Source organism: Phytophthora cinnamomi (assembly GCF_018691715.1).
Source record: "Phytophthora cinnamomi strain GKB4 chromosome Unknown Contig7, whole genome shotgun sequence".
Lineage (NCBI taxonomy): Eukaryota > Oomycota > Peronosporomycetes > Peronosporales > Peronosporaceae > Phytophthora > Phytophthora cinnamomi.
Window position 1 is genome coordinate 656,867 of NW_027150940.1, and position 20,861 is coordinate 677,727.

Consider the following 20,861-nt stretch of genomic DNA (forward strand, 5'->3'; position numbering starts at 1 on the left):
TGAATGGGATCACTACTTATGGACTTAAGATGTCTAGTCGTCGTTTTGTTGACGATGCCAGTCACGTCAACGCAATTGCACAGCACGTTACACTCTTGAAGAACATCCGGGATGACACTTAAGCTGGGGCCCAAGCGTTCTGTTGCACTGATCAGACGACATCATATTTTGATTCATACTAAACGCTCACTAAGAAAGGTGACCGCACTTAGTTTCATATGAGTGCTATACAGCAACTGACAAGAAGGCCAGGGGACTTAAATCCTCTCATAACTTCACGCCGCTATCGTGCGTATTGCGGTGTTTCTTCCCAACTTGAGCGCTCCAAATAAACGTAAACTTAGGGCAAACAAATCCTATGGGGGCAATTTGCTCTGCAGTGCGCTTGCATTTGCTTTGTCGCAGAGGGTTGTCCACGATCCATGGTAATCCACTGTAATGTATTACGCTTATGCGGCAAATCTGTCACATCCTACGATTGAGAAGTACCAGTATCTTAGTAAAATAGACGTTCAAGTCGTAAACCTGATGATCCCTTCACAAAACAAGGGAACGTCAGAATGATTTCTATTCTCACCGTAGCAAACATGGATCCTACCGCGGAATTCGGTCCGCTTAGCGATGCATTTTGCCTTGAGCACGTCTGATTCCGTGGACATATCGGACGCTAACATGCATCTATTGTTGGTTTTGGAGAAATGAAACTCAAGTAATAAAAGTACTTTAGAATACGTTTCTTTTTTCTTCTTCTTTTTTTCTTCACCTAAATTGAGTCTATGATAGCAGGTGCATGAGATAAGGAGTGTTTGGTCTGCAAATTCACTTGAGTACCGGTATCGGCTTTAGTTGACTGTGATGGAGAACTACTAGACAACAACTCTGAAACAAAAATTTACACTGCTACTGAGAGCACTACGCTGGCTGCGTGTAACGCAGTACGTGAGAAACTCAACTGGGAATACACGTTTCGCTGGCTCGTTAGTACGAATACGAATTTACTCGACATCGGTCCTTTGTGCACTTCAAGTGCTCCAAATTCAAGGCTAAACGATCCCATAAATAGCCGCGCTTTCGCTCGAGAAATGGCGCGGCCAGCAACTCATTCAGTAGCAGCGTGGCGATTTGATACTTTCGCATCTTCTCGTACAAACCAACCGCAGTGTGCAATATACGAACCAAGTGATAGCCAGCGTTGCACTTGGCAAAGAAGACAGGAATCCACGACAAGCCATACCCAGCTGCCTACATCCACTTCAGATTTGCCTGAAGACAGCCTCTGCTCGCTAGCACCAGGTCATCTAGCGACTGCATCTTTTCAATCTCGCCGTAAAACTGTCCCCAACTGGCTGGGGCGTGAATTGCTAAGTGAGAACCTAGTCAGGAGCAATGCGGTATTGGTGTTCGTCAATAATGTTGACGAACTTTAAACGTAGAATACACGCTACCTTCGTCTGAATCATAGCTTTAAACTATCTTACTGAAAAGAGCGAATCAGGAATTAAGAGTTCATTTAGTGCTGAGACGATTGCTAACACTGGCACCGCATTGCTGCGCAGTATCGACCAACTCAAATTATGATGGCGGGCAGAAATACGCAGCGAGATATTACGGTACTGTGGATGCGAGCCAATGTGAAGGAGTTAATCGAACGGATGGTTGTACATGTAGCTGGTGCGTACCGTACCGTTATAACTCTGACGTTGGTGCCATGACTTGATCAGACCATAGGAATCAATAACTTTTCACATGCCACATCACTGTCGGCAAAAACTTGAGTATGAGTTTGTTTCCGGAAGACAATAGGGCAAGGCTAGTTCCAACGTCATCAATTCGTTCAGGGGCACCTGCGTCTGGGATCTTTGTATGTATACTCTGGAACGAACAACGCACGGTTTACGCATTATCCATTCCTTCATAAAATTAACTGATGCAAATACACCTCGCATCTGTTCACCATTGCAACGTGTCCGGCAGATACTTTTCCGCGAGTCCAAGGTAGTACATGAGCTCGTCCTCGACGCTGGTTTTCTGCACTGTGCTCTCCGACACACACGCCACTTTGCCGAGCGAGCTGATCCATTCCTTGGTGTCCACGTCCTGAGGCGCGCAGAGGTCGTCGTAGTTGTCCTGCTCATACCAGGTCTTGAAGGACCAGAAACGGACGACGTCCAGAGCTTCCGCCGGCAGGGTAGTCCTGTTCCGAGACAGCACTTGATGCAGGTATTCATCCGGCGTCCAGGGCAGCACAACGTGCTCCAATCCACACTGGCTACCCGCAGTACCGCCGCCGCCACCTTTCTCAGCATTGCAGTGGTCCGAATTCAACTCGTTAAGCTCTGGGAACTCGATGGAGCTCGGAATGGGTTCCCCCACGACCCACGTCGAGTTCTTGGTCATCCACTCCTGCGCCGAGATGCTGCGCAACACGGCGTTGTCGTCGTCTGTCCAGCACAAGAACAACATCCCCAATGCACGCAGGAAAACTGCGAGCTGCAGCCAGTCCGGGTGTCCGTCGTCCTTCACAGCAGTGGCACTAGCCAGCATGTACTTGATCACCCAGCTATTCTGCCTCTCGGCGTCCCCTGTCAGCTCCATCACGCACTTGCACGCTTCGGGCACCGACATCCGAGCGTGGCTCAAATCCCCATATTTCGCCACTTGGGTCTTCACGAACGCGGCGGTTTGGTACTTCCTCATGATTTTCACGAAAAGAGGCTGCGGGTCTGCCTTGTTGCAGACCAACGACATGATCTCCCCTCCGTCCCAGGGCACAGGGTCGTTCGACACTTGCACCTGTTTCTCCAAGGGGTCGATGCACAGATAACTCCCGTGGAAACTGCGAAGTGCCACACCTCCGGCGACTTGCGCCGCACTCCCAGCATGGTGCGGCACCACCTGGAACGTCTCCCACGTTGAGTTTAAGGGTCGATCAGCCAGAATGGTGCCGTCCTCCTCCACGCATAGAAATTTCCCGTGCACACTGCGCAGGAAAACCTCCCCCGTCGCCCCCAAAAGGGTCTGCCACATGCACCCATTGCCTTTGGAGCTCACTTCGATGTTGCCGTCCTCCCCGGCCACGAGGCACGTGCCGTCCGGGGTCTGCAGCGCCATCATGCAGAACCAAGTGCTTTCTTTGGGGCGCACGGGGAAAAAAGTGCTTTTCTGGAACACCGATACCATCGGCACTTTGCGCAGACACTCGTTGCCGTTGTAGAGGAAAAGCACTGTAGCGTCGGCAACTTCCGCGAACCCCCAACCCCGATAGAGACCCACTAAGCGGCCGTGACGCTTCGAGTCCTCCTCGGCCTCCAAATAGAGCGCCCTAACCTGCTTCTCCTCTAACGTGGCCAGCGTGGCCAGGTACAGCACGCGCGCCAGCCCCAGGCCGCGGAACTCCTTGTTCACCACCACGGACTTGACGTGCGCCGTCCCGTTCTTCTCCAGCGTGAAGATGAGCTTCCCCACGGCGCCGCGCTGAGTGGCTGCGCAATTAGCGTTTAGAGTTATACAGTTCGAGTTAGAGAGAGTTAGGGATAAAATTTACGCTAATTGCACTGTATTACGGTATGGTCACGCCAAGTCACGTACAGGCGAAAAGCACCCAGCGCAGCTCCTTGGAGCGCCGGTCGTCCGTGAACTGCAGGCGAAAGCGCGCGGCGGGCGCGGGCAGCGCCTCCGTCACGGGCGCACAGGCCCCCAGCGGCGGGGCCAACGATAGTGATAGCGACGCGCTCTCCATCCTTTTCTTTGGTCGGCGAAATGACGAATGAATGAACGGGTGTGCGGAAAAGCTGGAGGAGAGGTGCCTAACCGCAACACGAAAAGTTCAACCACCTCCCAAACCATACGACGCATGGGAAGATGGCAACTTCAACACCAACGGTTCGTGTGCGAGGACCTACATGTAAGTGTAGTTGCCGGTGCGATACTGTAGCGTTGAATAGCGTTAATTAAGGTTTCGTGGTGGAAGGTCTGCGCTGCAGTTTCCACATGGCGCTAAAGTCGCTTTTCCCACTCGCAGGTTGTGCTGGGGTGTATGCGTTCGTGCTGCTCCTGCGTGGGCTCGGACTTGACATTGAAGTTGACACCGTCGACGGAGGTCGCGGAGCCAACACGCTGGTTGTCAGTGGGTTTACCGCGTTTGACGGACTGAAAAATGCCAGCGATGAGGTCCCTGAGGAAGGCATAATTGAGTGTTGGGGCTGGAAAGAGCCTCCCAGTCGACTTTGCCGCGTCGGGGAGGCTGCAAAGGTTGAGGGCGCGAATTGTGTCGGAGGCGAGGTTGCTTTCGATGGGCTGGAGCCGTAGGTTGGCGACCCGCGGTTGGATAGAGGTGCTGCTGAGCGCTCGAAGCAAATGTTGGAGACGGACGGACGCCCGTGACTCGGTTTGCCTAGCGACAGTGGGGTGGGAGAAAACAGTCGCGAGATGGCATTGTTGTGGCCTTGTTGCTGTTGCTGGTGCTTCTTGTCCTTGATCCGTCGAGCCAATTGAGTCGTAGGTAGTTCCAGTATCCGGGTCTGAGTGTCTTTGAGGTCGCCTCCAGTCGCCTTTTTCGGAGATCCAGAGGTGGTTGGACGGGTTACGGGCTGCCACGGTTTGTCCGTGACGAAGTAGGCTGGGCTACCCTGTTGTTGCTGTTTGTCCACTGTGTCGAGGTTCCAGCGGTGCCGTTCGAGCAGCGAGTTGCGGATACTGTGCAGACTTGACAATGGCAGTCGCCTCCATCCGCGTTCTGAGAGTTCCAACATTTGTACGCGGGTCGAACACATGAAGACGGTTCTGGCGAGATCGATGCTGGTTGAAGTGGGTGACGCCGGCCCGCTCGTGGCAGTCACTGCAGCTAACGTAGCGGCGACGTAGTTGTTAGCGTGTGTTGATGATGTCGTAGCAGGTGATGTTGGAGAGGACGGCGGAGGTGGCGATGAAGGTTGGGCACCACCATTGTTCGTGGTGGGAGAAGTGGCAACTCCAGTTGTTGACGTGGAGGCAATTGCTCCCGCTACCGAACCGCTGGCTGATAGCATGTTTGCGCTTGCAATAGCAACGCCGAAAAACTCCTGTGGGCCGATGGTTGCTACTCGCACGAGTACTTCTTTTGTCGAAGTAGAATCGATTGCTCCAGAATTTACCGTGACCTCAGCGACCGGTACAGTTCGGCGCAGATACACAACGACTTCCCCGCTTTTCACGATGTAAAATGTACGCAAGTGCACGGGTTCTTGCAGGAATATGTGTCGAGGCTCGTAAAATTGGTCCTGGAGGTCGTGTGCCACTCGGATGCACTGGGCAAAATCGCTGTCGCGAAGAAAGCTCAGTGTCGCGAGGAATTCTGCGCGCTCAACCATGGCATGCTGCACAGATACGCCAGGTATCAGTTCCGTCAGGGCTTGCAAGTGTGGGCGCTCCAGTACTAACAGGTCCACTTCACATGCCGCCAGGGCTGAGGCTGATCGCTGAAGACGCGTGACAAGTGATAACTCACCAAACGATCCACCGGCGGTAAGTGTGGCTAGTACATCATACTGCTTGAGAGCAAGCCCCGGTTGAAGCGTGTTGACGTCCTCGTTCACAATGTTAACGTTTCCTCTCAAGATTAGGAAGGCACGGCTTTCGATCTTGCCCTGCCGAAACAAGAACTTGTCTTTTTGAACAGTGAGAAAATTGGCAAAGCGAGCAATCCCCCGGGCAAGTGTGACCTTATCCACATGCGCAGGACGATCGAACTTGTCGACAAATGCTGTAGGCTCTAGTAAGCGAGCCATAAAGCTGATCTCAAAGGGAGAGCGCTCGTTTGGGGGAAGCGACAGAACTCGTCGAGTTTCCGCGCGCGTAATACTGAGCGAAGAAGCAGGCTGGTCCCAAGCCACGCGATCGGACACGAACGGGAACTCGTCCGCCAGTGTCGGCTCGGCGTTAATTCTTCTCAACAAGTCCAAATACAGTGTTTTGCCTTCGAACTTCTGCATGTAGGCCGCCTTGAACTTTTTGACGAACATTTCGAGGTGGCGAGACACTAACGGGTTCGCCAAGTGCAGGTTACGCGTTTTGACTACGAGATTCCACTCTTCCATGAGTGACATGGCAAGTAGTGCTTCAGCATCGGCGTCGACTGCACTTACACCATTCAGCTGAGAAGCTCCAATGTACACCTTTCGTGAAATTGCAACACAAATCGCACTACCTGCAGCGAGCACATGAGCGGTTCGAGGTCGGCATAAGATCCCCATTTCTCCAAACCCTTGGTAAAGTGCCTTCCTGCACACGATCGACGTTCTCACACCCGTATCTACTTCCTGTTCCTCTACATTGTGTTCACCGCGTCTCGGATCTCTCAGAGGTTCATCCAGCACGACGTCGGCTTCACCTTCGGCCAATATGAAATATCGATCGTCATCCTTGTCGCCTTGCTGAATAATCCGCCCTCCTTCTTCATAATGCTCAAGCGTGCAGCGATCCAGCAGATATTGTCTTTGGCGAGCTGAAAAATGCTGAAATACTCGCTGTTTCGCTAGAACACCGTGCATTCGCAGCAAATGCCGATGCAGCATTAGTTCATGCACGGGGGCTAGCAGCCTAGCAAATGCTGCCTCTGGAAGCACAAAACACGACACATTCCCACTAGCCACAGCATTGAGCATTCTCGACACCAATCCTTGCAGCAGAGATTCTTCACCAAAGTACTCGAGTTCCTCGTGCTTGTGTAGCTGAATCTCCATCTCGGCTTCAACCTGGGAGCGCCTCCGCGAACTGCGTCGAGCGAAGACGACTCCACCGGAGCTGTCCATCGGAATAAATCCCACTGGTCGCGCATTGCTCATGGCGCGAGACCGCCGGCGTTGAGTGATTAATACTTTGCCTTCCTCGATGAACAACACGTCACGTTCTGGTTGGCCGTGGGAATAGATGTATTCGCCATCAACGTAGGTCGCGGGCTCCAATGCGCGCAACAGTATACCTTCGGAGCAAAATCCCTCTTTCACGACATGCGCCAGGATCGGAATTCGACGAATCAAGCGGCTCTTTCGCACGGTCTCGGGTGTGGTTGCTTCACTCTCGTTGCCGCTGGTGTCCATAGCGTTGGGGAATTGTGGAACACGTACTCACGGTCGATGAGTCAAAAGCTCGATCACAAGCTGATCGAGAAATTGATCGTGTCCGTTTCGCAGGGTCTTCATGTGACTTCATCCAGCTATTGCTGGCGGGATCAACAGTGTTTGGTTTGTACAATGCTTTGCTTTATCATAAATTAATTGGGCTTCCTGCGAGCTGCCAACGCTCGCGCTCCTAATGTTCGGCGACTGCATTTCGTCGACTGATCACGACTCCGTCTGAGTCTCTTTCGTGTTGGCATCTACGGCGATAACTTTAGAGTGTAATGGTACAGGTGCAGGTGGCAGTGCCGACCCAGCGTCGCCGTCTTCGATGTCAATGTGCGCTGCACTTGGAGATGACGCTGAAGCTGACGAAATGATACTGCCAGTATCATCGTCAGCCACTGTCGGCATTGGTTGTTTGAGCAATTGCGGTGCGATGGAGGAACGAAGTTCGAACGCAACCTCCATCGCTGTCGGCCGCGCTGCAGGATCCAGGCTTAGACACCGCTGGGCTAGTGCGCGGATCGCTGGCGGACAATCATCGCGGAAAGTGGGAAGCAGTTTGCCCTCCGACACGAGATGGACGATCTGCATGCTGCGCATCTTGGCGTGGCGACTAAACCCGTAAGGTAGAGCGCACGTATCGATCTCGGAAAGCACCACGCCAAACGAAAAGAGGTCGCTCTTCTCATCGTAGCGCTTGCCCTCTAACACCTCCGGCGCGCTCCACAGGATGGTGCCAATGCCGTTAGTCATGGTGTCTTCCACTGAGCGCTCACGGCTCAGTCCGAAGTCGCTCAACTTCGCGCGTAACCGGCGATCCAGCAGCACGTTCTTGGATTTGAGGTCGCGATGAATCACGATAGGCACCAACGAGTGCAGGTACACCAACGCCTCCACAATATCACTGCTCAGCGTCAGCTTCTCCCTGTTCCAGCTCAGTTCCTTCTGCGCGATCGGGTTCGCTAGCAGACTTTCCAGGTCTCCGCGAGGCATGTACTCCGTGACCGCACAAAGATGTAAAAGTGACTGCCAGGCCACGCCGCAGAAGGCCACGATGCGCGGGTGAGCTAAGAGCGACGCCATCCTGATCTCCTCTGCAAACTGCTCCAGCGCCTCCGGGTCCTCCCGCTTCGTCGGCAACAAGCACTTCATCGCCACGTAGCGAGCCTCATATTGTCCCAGCCACACCTCGCCACTGCCTCCTTTGGCAAGCAGCCGCAAGAAGTGGAGCTGTGCAAACGAAATGCGCTTCGTCACAATGGCAGGGTCTGACACAAAACCACGTAGAATAGGGCTTTTGCGGCACAGCTGGTCGTTGGATAGCGTGATCTCGGCGCGCGTGGTGGCCACAAGGGCTGAAGTGCCGCGAATTCCTGGGGAGCGTCGGCTTCTGGGTCTCGCACCGAAGAACACCTCCATGGGCGTGAGTCGTTCCTCGTCCGTGGCTCCCGCCATCGCTAAGGTCGGTCCCCCCAGCAAGTGCGAGGTCGGGGACCAGCTCCCGTCGTCCCAGGATCCTTCCAGAATCGCGCGGTCGTACGCGTCCTGCAGCCACGCGCGCGAGCGGCTCAGCCACCACACGGACGTGGCCAGCCCTACACACAGCAGCATCGCCACCGACAGCAGCACGATGGCCGTCGTGGAGAACGTCCCCGCGGACGGCGTCGACGCGAGTTCCAGCCACGCGTTCATCGCCGCGCCGGGCGAGGCCGGGCACAGGTCGATCTCTGTAAAGTTGCTTCCACCGGCCGTGCTTCCGCTGCTGCTGCTGATGTCCACGTCGTCCGCCACGCCTCGACACGGCAGGATGAACTCCGTGTGCGGCTGGCACGACTCTGTCCCTGTAAAGCTGGCGTCCGTCAGGTGCACGGCAAAGAGCGCGTCGCTGGCCTGTGTGTCCTCGGGCGTGTGCCTCCTCAGCACGGGCTCGGGCACGTCTGAGCTGCGTCCGTCCTCGGCCCAGTAGACCCCTGCAAACTGCTTCTGGCCGGCCATGGCCGACGCGTACACCGCGCACCTGGTGAGCGGGATCACGTGCGTCGCGGGGCAGTCTGCGGGCAGGAAGTGGCCGATAATGCCGCAGTTCTCGACGCCGCACGCGCTGCTGCTGCTGCTATTGTCCGCCGAGTCCTGCAGCGTCTGGACCTCCGCCAGCGCCGGCAGCAGGTCGCCCATCCCCTGGCTGCAGGCCGTGAAAATCTGCACGAGCTGCACGTCGTCGCCCGCGTCCGACGCCGACGCGCTGCCGACGGGCGCCGCGAACACGAAGCCCGAGTCCCAGAGCAGCGCGCGCTGCATGAGGCCCGACAGGTCGCTCCAGGCCAGCGAGTAGCTGGACAGGCGCGAGCGCACGGCGCTGGGCAGCGCGCCGGAGCTCAGCGACAGCCTGGCGGCCGAGCTGCCCGCCGAGTCGAGGTAGTACAGCCGCGCCACGAGGTCCCCGGCGGCGCGCGCGTCGCGTACGAGCAGCAGGAGGCACAACAGGCACAGCAGGGGCGTGCGCCGCCGCCGCCGGTAGCGCGCGAGCAGGAAGAAGGCGCCGCGCCGCCGCACCGGAACCATGCGATTTGCTGCGGAGTGGCGCAATATTCGAGCGCCCCGGACGCAACAGCGACTTGGCTTGAGTGGCAGAGTCGTAATTTTGGAATGGGGGTGTCTTTGTTTTGGACCGGCCGCCGGCTTTTTGGGGCTGGACGGGGCGCACCTCGAGAGTAAGAGCGGCGCACTGACAAAAGGTGCAGCGATTCAGCCTGCAACGCGGCGACGCGGCGTAGTTGCTGTTGCGGCTTGCAGACTCTGGTGGGAATGGCCGCTTGGCGAGAACGTAGTGAGTAGCTAGCTAGCATGGGCATGAGACTTCGCATCGGCGCTCTGCGTTTATACACTGGTGGTGTCACATCTTGTTTTCTCTCGGTGTCTCATCAATTGAGCTCCAGCGCCGGAACTCAAAGACGGGATTTTGTACTCGGGCTTGGAAGCGAGGCAGGTCAACAATTCTTCTCGTTGAGTAAAGTGCATGCCAGCCGCGCTTCCCACGTACCAGACGTATAGCCACCTGTGTGCCCTAGGCAGCATGGGGTTCTACAGTACCGTAGTGATCAATCAGGATTCTCGTGCTTTATTCCGAGCCTGCAGACATGTGCTTGGCGATCGATGGTTCAACCTCGACGACAAGCCTTGCTGCTGGTGCGCAAACTGACATGGCTGCGTAAGTACCATCAGTTGTCTAAAGCGCGGGGTCTTACTTTACAGGTCACTTCATAAAGCGAAGCCGCATGTGGTAAAGGTTCAATTGCGAGAGGGCGGGAGGTGGGACCACCGACCGGCTCGCGAGGTCACGGCCGACGCGTAGACGGCCAGGAGCGCGCAGACATGGTGGCGAACGCCTCGGGGCGGCACGCATAATGCGCTCCACGGCGGCGGGGATCACTTTGCTCTGACTTACTAAGACCCTTAGGGCAGTGATGTCCACGCTCAAAATGACAACGATGACGATTAGGGTTCGCGTGACTTGCCTTTTGTATAGAGAGGATGGGGAGATCTTTGTCTTTCGGCCATAGAACGGAGCGATGGCGTCTCGAAATCACAAATTGCGCACGCCCTGGATGATGTCGTTGCGGTCCGCTTGGCGAGGACCCCGCTCACCTGCTGCGCGGGCCTGCTTGCTTGGCACGCATCGCAGCAGCACGCTCCACTCGGCAGAATGCTGGACACTATCCGGATAGGTACATACACTCGCCTCGAACTTCGAGGCTCGAAGTGCAGTCGGCAGTCATTTGGCGGGAAGCGCGCCGATCCTTGAAGCGTTGCGCTCAAGGTTCCTACCGCAGCGCAAGCACCGCAAGACTTGCCTCAGAAGAGGCGCCAGCGAGATTAACTCGCCGCCGTCACGGCGGCGTCATGGGCTCGATGACGGGACCTTGAACCTAATCGACAAGTCGGTGCCAGCGCTAGCATCGGCGGCTGTGGCAGGGCTTTTGGTCACTTGAGAATAAATAGATACACTTGCATGGGATGGCTAATTCAGGTTTCGTCAGGTAAATCAAGCAAAAGATACTTAGTGTACGCTACGCCCATCGCTGAGGCTACAGGTTGACATGGCTACAGTACACGCTGCGAACAGTGCTAGCTATCAGCGTCGAACCTCATGTTGCGGGCGATGTTGCGCAGCGTGAAGACGATCTCCAGCGCGTTGGGGCGCTGGCTGGGCTCGAACGACGCGCAGGCGGCCGTGAGCTGCTGCAGCGGGCCGGGGCAGTCGGCGCGCAGCTGCGGCTGGACTTGGCCCGAGGTGGCCAGGTGCATGAGCTGCATCGTGGTCAGGTGCCGCTCGCTCACCTCCGCGTTGAGCGTGAATGGCGGCAGGCACGTGTCCAGCTCGGACAGCACGATGGCGTACGAGTACACGTCCGCCTTCTCGCTGTAGGCCTCGCCGCGCAGGATCTCGGGTGCCGTCCAGAGCAGCGTGCCCACGCCGTTGGTCATCGTGTCGTCCGACGAGCGCTCGCGGCTGAGCCCGAAGTCGCTCAGTTTGGCGCGCAACCGGCTGTCGAGCAGGACGTTGAGCGACTTGAGGTCGCGGTGGATGATGATCGGCATTCGGCCGTGCAGATAGGCCAATGCCTCCGCGATGTCCGTGGCAATCCCCAGCTTCTCCTTGTCCCACGTCAACTCGTCCTTGCGCTTCGAGTTGATCAGCATGGACAGATCTCCTTGCTCCATGAACTCGGACACGATGCACAGGTCACACACGCGGTTCCAAGATAACCCGACGAACCGGACAATGTTGGGGTGCTCGAGAGCCGCCGCGAGTCGCACTTCATTCGCGAACAACATTACGTTATCCTCGTCGTGGCGCTTCTCGGGTAGGAGCTGCTTGATGGCCACTATCTGTGAGCCGCAAGTGCCCCGCCATACCTCTCCATTAGCCCCGCGCGCGATCAGCTTGTCGAACGTGAGGCAGTCGTAGGCGATGCGCTTGGACGTAATTTTCGCGTCGGCGATGAATGTCGCCAACTGGATCGACCGTCGCCGTCGAGATTCGTTCAGAGAATTGCAAGGGCTGGTCTGTGGACTGGTGATGCCGTTTGTTTTCCGCTTGGAGCGCGTTGTCGTGGCGCTCGCGTAAACGGTCGGAGACGCCGCGGCATTCTTCTCTTCGTCTCGTTTCTTGCGATTCACGTGCACCGCTATGAGGGTTCCTACCGCAGCTGCGAGCAGGATGAAAAGCACCACAAGGATGACGGTATCGCCCGAAATGCTTGTGGATGCATTGGTCGAGAGCGTCGTGGTGGAGGCTGCTGAGCTGCTGGCTGTCATGGACTCGCCCGAAATCTCGCTCTGGAGCCACAGGTCAACGAAGCCGCCCCGAGAAGGAAGACACCAGGGGTTGAAAGACTCCTCGTCGAGGTTGTGGAATTGTACGCACGGAACGACGAAGAACGGGTCTGCCGGGCAGCTCTCCGTGGTGCATGGTAATGGTGCGTCTTGGTTGATCGTGAAGAGCACATCGGTCTCAATCGTGTAATCTCCTATAGACCCCGAGCCAACGACTTCTTCAACGCCAGCGGAACCCGAGACTCCTTCTTCTGTGTGCTTGTATAGTCGAATGTCCGGGACTCCTGCCAAATCTCCATCTTCAGCCCACAGCGTAGACGACACTGCATTATCAATATCCGTTGCGTTCTTCTCCACTGCCGCGATGCCGCACTGCGCCGCCTTCCACACAGTTGTGAGCGAGCACGTCGAGCCTGCAAAGTACAGCCCAGTCGAGTCGCACGTCTCCATCGGACAGTCCTTGCCTTTGTACGCGTCGAACGGCGTTAAAACCACAGCCATAGACTCGTTGCACGGCGTGTACACCTGCACCAACCGGCCGCCGCTGGTCATGACGAGCCCTGTATCCCACAGCAGCGCGCGCTGCAGGTATCCGGAGAGTGAGTCCCATCGGACCGATTTCTCCTCGAGTCGCTCGAGCAGCGAGTCCGGCACGTTACTTAACACGATCTGGGGCGCGGCGGCGTCTGCGGCGCTCCCACTGGCTGCGCTCTGCTGCTGCAGCTGGTGGAGCTGCGCCGCGACGTCAATGACCGCGCCGACTCGGCAGTGCCACTGGGAGGTCGTCACCAGCAGCAGCGCACATACCTGCTTGGCGCCTCCCGGGGCTTTCCTTCGGCGGTGGTGGCGAGCGTGCTGCATGCGCCGCCGCTAGAGAGTGTTCTACTGGAGTTGTGCGCAGTAACTAACACCCACGGGCAGCTCCGCACGGCTCCGAATGCGCAGCTCCGAACGCGCGAACTCCGAACGCGCGTGGCATGGGGCAAGAAGAGGACAGACAGTCAGGCATCGCGCCGTTTCGCGCCGTTTCGTGCGCATAACGGTTGCGGCGGACTCGCACCTTGCAAGTGAGCACCAGCCGCGTAAGTCAGCGTCCGCAAAAGCGTACTGATGCATGATACTGCTTTAGCGCTTTTATGAGGAAGATTTTACTGATAGGTGATGGTACTCAGCCAATCACAGGTCTGCGGCGAGTGCGAATCTAGCCGTGACTCGCGTTGGCTCGACAGTTAAGTTCGTAGACATCCTACAATCGATCTGATTGGTCGACATCCCGACCAATCAGCATGTTTTGTAGGCAATCTCTTTTATAGCTTCCAACCTATAGTTTATCTTGAAGAGTGTATGCCGGGTGCAGGGGTCGCAACGACTGGCCGTGAGCGGAGTGACCCCCCCGAGATCTCCATCATCTTGTGTTTGATCAGGTCTGGCAGAGATGGCGCCCACGACGTTCGAGCAGAAGCTGGCGCAACTGAAGCGCGAGGCGGAGCACTACGCCGACTACCTGAGCGACGAGGAGGTGGAGGATGAGGTGACGAGCAAGGCGCACGAGGAGGCGGACTTCTGCAACGACTACAGCATGGCCGTGGTGGTGGGCGGCCTGCCCGTCGTGGACGAGAGCAAGCACGGCAAGCTGCTGAACGTGGTCAAGAAGATCTTCGGCCAGGTGGGCGCCGTGGTGGACATCCACATGCCCTTCGGCGCCGGCGGCAAGACCACGGGCTTCGCCTTCGTCGAGTACGAGCAGGAGGCGCACGCCAACGACGCCGTGCGCACCATCAACAACTTCGCGCTGGACAAGCGCCACACGATGCTCGTGAACAAGTACGAGGACATCGCGCGCTTCCAGCAGACGCCCGCCGAGTTCAAGGCCCCCAAGGTGGACAAGTTCGTGGAACCCAAGAACCTCAAGACGTGGCTCACGGACCCGGCGCGCCGCGACATGTTCGTGCTGCGCCACGGCTCCGAGACCGAGCTCTTCTGGAGCGACAAGGGCGAGATCGAGCTGGACTACGCCGGCGACCGCGAGAAGAAGAACGGCAAGCAGTGGTGCTCGCAGTACGTGCTCTGGTCCCCGCAGGGCACGTACCTGGCCACCTTCCACCCGCAGGGCATCGCGCTCTGGGGCGGTGACAAGTACGAGAAGGTGGGCCGCTTCGCACACAAGAACGTCAAGCTCGCGGTGTTCTCCCCCAACGAGAACTACCTCATCACGGTGAGCGAGACGGAGCAGGACTCGGCCATCATCATCTGGGACGTCAAGACCAGCAAGATGATGCGCGCCTTCCCCGCCGGCAAGCCCTCAGGCGCCAAGGGCGAGGTGGTGCAGGGCCTCATGACCCCGTTCAAGTGGAGCGCCGACGACAAGTACGTGGCACGCCGCGGCAAGGACGTCATCAGCATCTACGAGCTGCCGTCCATGAAGCTGCTCGAGAAGAAGTCGCTGCGCGCTGAGGGCGTGCACGACTTCTTCTGGTCGCCCACCGACCCCATCCTGGCCTACTGGGCGCCCGAGGGCAACAACGTGCCCGCGCGCGTGTCGCTGGTGGAGCTGCCGTCGCGCCGCGAGGTGCGCCAGAAAAACCTGTTCAACGTCAGCGACTGCAAGCTGCACTGGCACCCGAACGGCACCTTCCTGTGCGTGAAGGTCACGCGCCACTCCAAGTCCAAGAAGACCATGTACACGAACTTCGAGCTCTTCCGCGTGCACGAGCAGCTGGTGCCCGTCGAGATGCTGGAGGTCAAGGAGAACATCGTGGCGTTCGCGTGGGAGCCCAAGGGCACGCGCTTCGCCACCGTGCACGGCGAGGGCCAGCAGCGCCTGAACGTGTCCTTCTACGACATGGACGGCGGCAGCAAGTCGGTCAAGGAGGTGACGCTGCTGTACACGCTCAAGGACAAGGCCTGCAGCCACCTGTACTGGTCGCCGCTGGGCAACAACATCGTGCTCGCCGGCCTGGGTGAGATCAACGGCCAGCTCGAGTTCTGGGACGCCTCGGAGCAGCAGAGCATTACGGTGCAGGAGCATTTTAAGTGCACGCACGTCGAGTGGGACCCGTCGGGCCGAGTGGTGGCGACGGCCGTGTGCCAACCGCTGGACAACTCGTACTACAAGTTCACGATGGACAACGGCTACACGCTGTGGACGTTCCAGGGCAAACAGCTCCTGGAGGAGAAGAAGGACGCGTTCTACCAGTTCCTGTGGCGTCCTCGCCCGCGCACGCTGCTGTCGGACGAGGAGTACAACAACGTGGTGAAGAACCTCAAGAAGTTCGAGAAGCGCTTCGACCAGATGGACCGCCTCAAGGAGCGCGAGCGCCTGGCCGCCGAGAAGGCGGAGCGCACCCGCCAGGAGCAGGAATTCCAGGAGCTGCTGCAGAAGCGCCTGGCCTCCGCGGCGGCGCGCCGCGCCGAGTACGTGGCGCTGCTGGACGGCTACGACAGCGAGGACGAGAGCGAGTACATTGTGCAGAGTCACACGTACGACGACGTGCTCGACATCAAGGAGGAGGTCATGCGCAAGTAGGCCAGCTCCGCCGTAGCTGTAGCTGTAGCCACCTCCTCACGAGATGGATATTTAACGATGCAACTCGATGGCAACTCGTTGCGTGGTTTGCTGTGTTCATTGTTGCGTGCCTTCCTGCAGTGCCTCGACACTCGTCGTACTTAGCGTCTGCAGTATGGATTTTGCTAGCTTGTCGCAAGGCTGAAGGGTATGTCCGACGGTAGGGATTTTCGGCTTGCCGATCGTCCAGCAGCCCAAGGCCTGTTGCCGCTGCCGCTGCCCTCGCGTTGCGGTGCAGACTACGCGCCATCTGTGCCGTGCCACAGCTGGGCTCTGCGATGGTATATGTTTGTGAGACGCCTTGGTGGTTGAAGCGCGCTTCAAAACGCCGGCACCGGACTGCAGCCCGCGGTATGAGCACATGCGCCTTGCCGATGCAACTTTGGTGTCAGCCAGCACGCGCGCGGGCAAATTTGACCTTCACGGCCGGCGGCGCTCACACAGCGCGGATGACTCTACCTGCACCGACGCAGAGCCCGGTTGGGCTCCTGCGCTTTTTGCTGCAGGTCTGCGGTATGCAGTCTTAATTCAGTGCGTAAATATAGGCATACTCAGCGCCATATAAAACGACCCTATTATTGTAGTCTACTGAATTAACTATAGTCCGCTCCAAATGTATGACGTTGAAGTGCTTGTCTAGTTCACCCCTAGCCCTGCTTGAGAATCGGAAGAAGCGAAACAACAGCACATCAATCCACATGCAATGCTAGAATATACTATATATTGAAGGCTAACTGTAATCAAAAATGGATTTGAATAATATACTGTATGACGATGTAAAAATTCATAGAAACAGCAGCGAGATCGATGGTAGAGAAGGGGCGCACGCGCCCTTTCGCTCTGCCGACTCGTTTCCGCGCTGCTTCGTTCGCATTCGTTCAAAAGCGAATTTACCAGAGCACTGCAACGACCTCTTCCCCACCTGCACCAAGCGCCACCACAACCTCTACATGGGTGTCAGCCGCGTCGTCACCACCGCCGTCCGCGAGGAGCCCGCCTCGGCCGTCGTCGAGCAGCTCCAGGTCGCCCCGCCGCCGCGTACGTTGCATTCCTCTCTTCCGCTGTTGCCTGTTTCGCTCGTCGCTCACCATCCGCATGCCTCTTGCCCGTGTGCTTTGTCTTCCGCCCCGCAGTGATCATCCTGGACTGGGACGACACGCTGCTGCCCAACACGCACCTGGCCAAGCTGGGCTTCTCGTCCGAGGACGAGGCCTTCGAGGTGCCCGCCGAGCTGGCGCCCGTGCTGGAGGAGCTGGCCGCCGAGGTCGAGAGCTTCCTGTCCGCCTGCCTCAAGCTCGGCGTCTGCTGCATCGTGACCAACGGCCTCACCGGCTGGGTGGAGCGCTCGTGCCAGCGCTTCCTGCCCAACGTGGCGCCGCTGCTGGCGCAGATGACCATCGTGAGCGCGCGCTCCAACTTCGAGAGCGCGTTCCCGGACCGCCCCATCGAGTGGAAGATCGCCGTGTACCGCGACCTGCTGGCCAAGCGCGGCTTCCTGCAGCAGCCCCCCGTGGAGACCCACGGCGCGTACGTGCAGCAGCAGGAGCGCGCGCCGCAGCAGGTCATCGCGCTGGGTGACTCGCAGGTGGACCGCTGCGCCGTGCAGTACGTGGCGCGGCGCACGCCCAACACGCAGCTCAAGTCCATCAAGCTGCTGGACAACCCCAGCATGACGCAGCTGCAGAAGCAGCTCCACCTGCTTGGCGGCTTCCTCGTGCAGCTCAACGGCCACGACGAGGCGCTCGACCTCGAGCTGTCCAACGAGATGCTGCAGTGAGCGCGCCACGCCGTTGAGCCCGGCCATCAAGCCGCACCCTCCCCCCAAGCGCTATCCATATATCTATATATCTAAAGGACCCACGGCGCAGTCGATAGCGACCGCCGTAGCAGAGTAGCGAGTAGCAATGTCGTCCACATTTCCTTGAAATCTAGAAAACAGCAGTAGAATACAATCTCCACTATTTAACCCGTGCTACGTGTGTGTGTGTGTGTGTGTGTGTGTGTGGTTGCTCTTGCCTATTGCGCTGATGTGGCATTCTGCTTGGGCGCAAATGCTGAAGTTCGCGTGCCATCGAGATCTGTCCAGTCGAGCGCGTTTAACACCAGCACCTTCCATCTACAGTACATATATTGCTTGCCAACATTGTCGAGCCAAGACTCTCTCGGCAAGTTGCCGCGAACGAATGGTGAGCCAGCCGTCCGCCACCGTCCGTCCGTGGCCGACATGTTTTTTTTCTCGCCGGCATCTCGCTCTCGGCACGCCCTATCTTTGGCCCGCACCGGCGACTTAAGTCGTCCGTTTGTGCGCGCTGCAACAACGACGAGCGCAATGCCCCGCCGAGCAGGTGCGTGGGCGCGAGGGATCAGCACGATGGGGAGCGCCGGATCTAACGCCCGCTTCAAGCAGGCAGGAGGCCGCGGCACGCGCCGCCGAGCGAGCTGCTGCTGCCGCCGCTCAGAAATCCAGCCAGGTGTGGCAATCAGCGCGAGGCTGACGCCGACACCACGCAGTGGGACGGCCGGCACCGCCGACGGAGGCCGCGCGAGCCGCAAGTCGCCTTCGTCTACCTGCCGCCAGTCTTCCCCACCGACACGGGGCGGCGGCGGCGGCACCGCAGCAGCAGCAAATGCAGAGCGACCAAGCCGCTGAGATGCAGCAGCAGCAGTGGCGACGAAGAATATGATAGCAGCGGCAGCGATAGCGATGGCAGTGCGTCCAGTGTAGAGATCGAGCGGCCTGCTCGAGCTGCCTCCATGCGCAGCCAGCGCATGCGCTCGATCGCCGCCATGTCCAAGTTGCAGCACGCCGCCGCCGCCACGATCCAGGTCCTGTCGGTAGCTTTCTTGTCGATGGCGACGTCGGCGGTTGCTTACATGTACATAATGTATTTCCCCTGCAGCGCGAGTATCGCTTCTTCCGGCGGCGGCGGGCGGGGCGGCATCGTCGGAACCTGCGACTTGCGCGGCAGGCGCAGGACCTGCTCGACGTTTTTCTGCTCCAGGAAGTGACCAGCATCGTGCCGACTTGCTTGCTCGACGTCCTGCGCGAGACACGCCTGCAGGTGGGTGGACCTTGGCCTGCATGCATGCATCCATTATCATCTCACGTGGGTGGTCGCTGTTGCTCAGGAGGCCACGACGACCAAGCGCAGGGAAGACCTCGCGGCCTCGCTGGCCGGCGGTGTGCTCGCGTCGCTCGTCGACGAGTGTATCCGCGACGTTTTCCATGACGTGCTGCAGGCCATGGTCAAGTCATACTTTACCCAGCAGATCGACCTGTCTCGCGCTGCGACCCCACCGGCACTCGCCGTGGCTGCTGACGTTCTCGACGACTGGACCAAAGAACTCGCGGCCGACCTGCTTCCAGAAGGTACGAAAAGCGCCAAAGGAGCCTGAACCTCCCGCCTGCTCACTCCTGTCCTGCGTTGGATCAGTGCTCGCGGAGTTGGCGTCCGAGTACACTGCACGGCAGCAGCTTGATGTCGTGTGGGAATCGCTACTCCACGACCAGCTCCAAACCACTGCATCTGACGCCATCGTCGCCGTCACACTCGACTCCGTCACAACAAGCATAGCCTCCCCTAGCACAAACGATCTTTAAGCCAGCCAACTACACAAAAAGAGACCCCATCCGCACCTGCACCGGAAGCTACAGCTTAGGTGGTCGGTGTGGGTTGTCTATCGCGCATTTTCCTCACGACGAAGTTACATCGCACGAAGCGAAACGCGATCAATTGAGCGAAGACTTCGCAGTGGTGGCGTGTGCTTATGATCATATGCGGGTGAGCACAAAGCGATGGGTATTTACTTGTAGCCTGGTTCTCCTTGTGTCTCGTAATTATGAGCAAGTTGGGAACATTTTCCTGGTTTCAATAATTCGAAACGGGGAGGTGGCATCACCACTCAGGTGGCAAGTTTTTCAGCGAACTGAACCTGTTCCCAGGGATACTAAAAAAGAGAGACATTGGTGGACGAAAGCTATGTTGGAAAGGTGCCAATATCAAGCATTTCGAGAACTTCCTGCCACAATGAAGCGCTTCCAGATGGGCCACACGGCCAGATGACAGTATCAGCTAGATACAACAGCGTTATGAAGACTTAGCAGAAGCTGCTGCTGGCGTGGTTCCTCCTCGACACGGTTCCGTTCATCCTACTACTACCATAAGTTGAAGTGGCTCATGTCACTACCCCACCCACCCCGCGATAGTGCCCTCCTCCTCCATCCAGCCAATCAAAACCTCCGCTAGTTGCGACCAACCGTCACTTCCTCACCTGTTCGACCTGCATGGCGACGCCCTTCGTCTCGAGTCTGCGCACGTCCCTGGGCGCCACCGGCAGCGGCGCCGTGGTGTCGGCGTCGTCCGCGGGCAAGTCGGCCATGGCGTCTCTGTTCTCGGAGCTGGACCTGGCGCTGGACGCCAGCGGCGCCGTGGTGGCCGGCGGCCGGTCGGCGGCCAAGGACCTGCTGGCCTCCAAGAGCGCCGAGAAGCAGGCGGAGGCCGCGCTGGACGCGGAGCGCGCGCTCAAGCGGCAGCAGCAGGAGACTCAGAAGCAGAATCAGAAGAATCAGCCCGTGACGGCTCTGAGCCAGGCGCTGGGCCTGTTCGACCAGGAGCTGGACGAGCGCGACGCCTTCGTGTCCCGCAACACCAAGCGGCGACAGAAGGGCGGCAAGAAGGCGCGCGGCGCGGCCTCCACCACGGCGGCGCGCGGCCGCCGCCAGCGCCAGGACAAGTACCGGCGCGTGTAGCAGAAAGTAACTTAGCCAATGTATGCCCCCAGTTTTGCCACATTCAAATAGCCTCACTTGCTTGCACTATAGATAATTGTGGTGGTCGGATGTCTTTATTTACGGGATA

At 58.1% G+C, this 20,861-nt stretch overlaps 7 protein-coding genes across 9 annotated transcripts; 4 read left to right on the forward strand and 3 right to left on the reverse strand.

Moving 5' to 3' along the window:
* Positions 1 to 1,950: 1,950 nt before the first annotated feature.
* Positions 1,951 to 3,739, reverse strand: IUM83_11063 (Inositol oxygenase; the record flags this gene model as incomplete). Its single annotated transcript, XM_067935603.1, has 2 exons — positions 1,951 to 3,482; positions 3,589 to 3,739. 2 exons carry the CDS (start codon positions 3,737 to 3,739, stop codon positions 1,951 to 1,953), a joined length of 1,683 nt encoding a protein of 560 aa, XP_067798833.1.
* Positions 3,740 to 7,319: 3,580 nt separating this feature from the next.
* Positions 7,320 to 8,906, reverse strand: IUM83_11064 (TKL protein kinase; the record flags this gene model as incomplete). Of its 3 annotated transcripts, none has more annotated exons than XM_067935606.1 (1): positions 7,320 to 8,906. In XM_067935606.1, one exon carries the CDS (start codon positions 8,904 to 8,906, stop codon positions 7,320 to 7,322), a length of 1,587 nt encoding a protein of 528 aa, XP_067798749.1. The 3 variants fall into 3 exon arrangements, with proteins under 3 accessions (XP_067798749.1, XP_067798750.1, XP_067798751.1); XM_067935605.1 differs by having other exon boundaries at positions 7,320 to 8,792; XM_067935604.1 differs by having other exon boundaries at positions 7,320 to 8,555.
* A 2,319-nt stretch (positions 8,907 to 11,225) lies between these two features.
* On the reverse strand, positions 11,226 to 13,298 carry IUM83_11065 (TKL protein kinase; the record flags this gene model as incomplete). The annotated part of the gene is made up of 1 exon (XM_067935607.1): positions 11,226 to 13,298. One exon carries the CDS (start codon positions 13,296 to 13,298, stop codon positions 11,226 to 11,228), a length of 2,073 nt encoding a protein of 690 aa, XP_067798752.1.
* A 574-nt stretch (positions 13,299 to 13,872) lies between these two features.
* IUM83_11066 (Eukaryotic translation initiation factor 3 subunit) lies at positions 13,873 to 15,963 on the forward strand (the record flags this gene model as incomplete). The annotated part of the gene is made up of 1 exon (XM_067935608.1): positions 13,873 to 15,963. The coding sequence occupies one exon, from the start codon at positions 13,873 to 13,875 to the stop codon at positions 15,961 to 15,963; it is 2,091 nt and encodes a 696-aa protein (XP_067798747.1).
* Positions 15,964 to 16,952: 989 nt separating this feature from the next.
* On the forward strand, positions 16,953 to 17,779 carry IUM83_11067 (Protein Kinase; the record flags this gene model as incomplete). Its single annotated transcript, XM_067935609.1, has 2 exons — positions 16,953 to 17,040; positions 17,136 to 17,779. The coding sequence occupies 2 exons, from the start codon at positions 16,953 to 16,955 to the stop codon at positions 17,777 to 17,779; spliced, it is 732 nt and encodes a 243-aa protein (XP_067798748.1).
* Positions 17,780 to 18,331: 552 nt separating this feature from the next.
* Positions 18,332 to 19,603, forward strand: IUM83_11068 (uncharacterized protein; the record flags this gene model as incomplete). The annotated part of the gene is made up of 5 exons (XM_067935610.1): positions 18,332 to 18,347; positions 18,410 to 18,828; positions 18,903 to 19,064; positions 19,132 to 19,372; positions 19,437 to 19,603. The coding sequence occupies 5 exons, from the start codon at positions 18,332 to 18,334 to the stop codon at positions 19,601 to 19,603; spliced, it is 1,005 nt and encodes a 334-aa protein (XP_067798746.1).
* A 684-nt stretch (positions 19,604 to 20,287) lies between these two features.
* On the forward strand, positions 20,288 to 20,752 carry IUM83_11069 (SMG9 protein; the record flags this gene model as incomplete). The annotated part of the gene is made up of 1 exon (XM_067935611.1): positions 20,288 to 20,752. The coding sequence occupies one exon, from the start codon at positions 20,288 to 20,290 to the stop codon at positions 20,750 to 20,752; it is 465 nt and encodes a 154-aa protein (XP_067798832.1).
* Between the last annotated feature and the right edge of the window lie 109 nt (positions 20,753 to 20,861).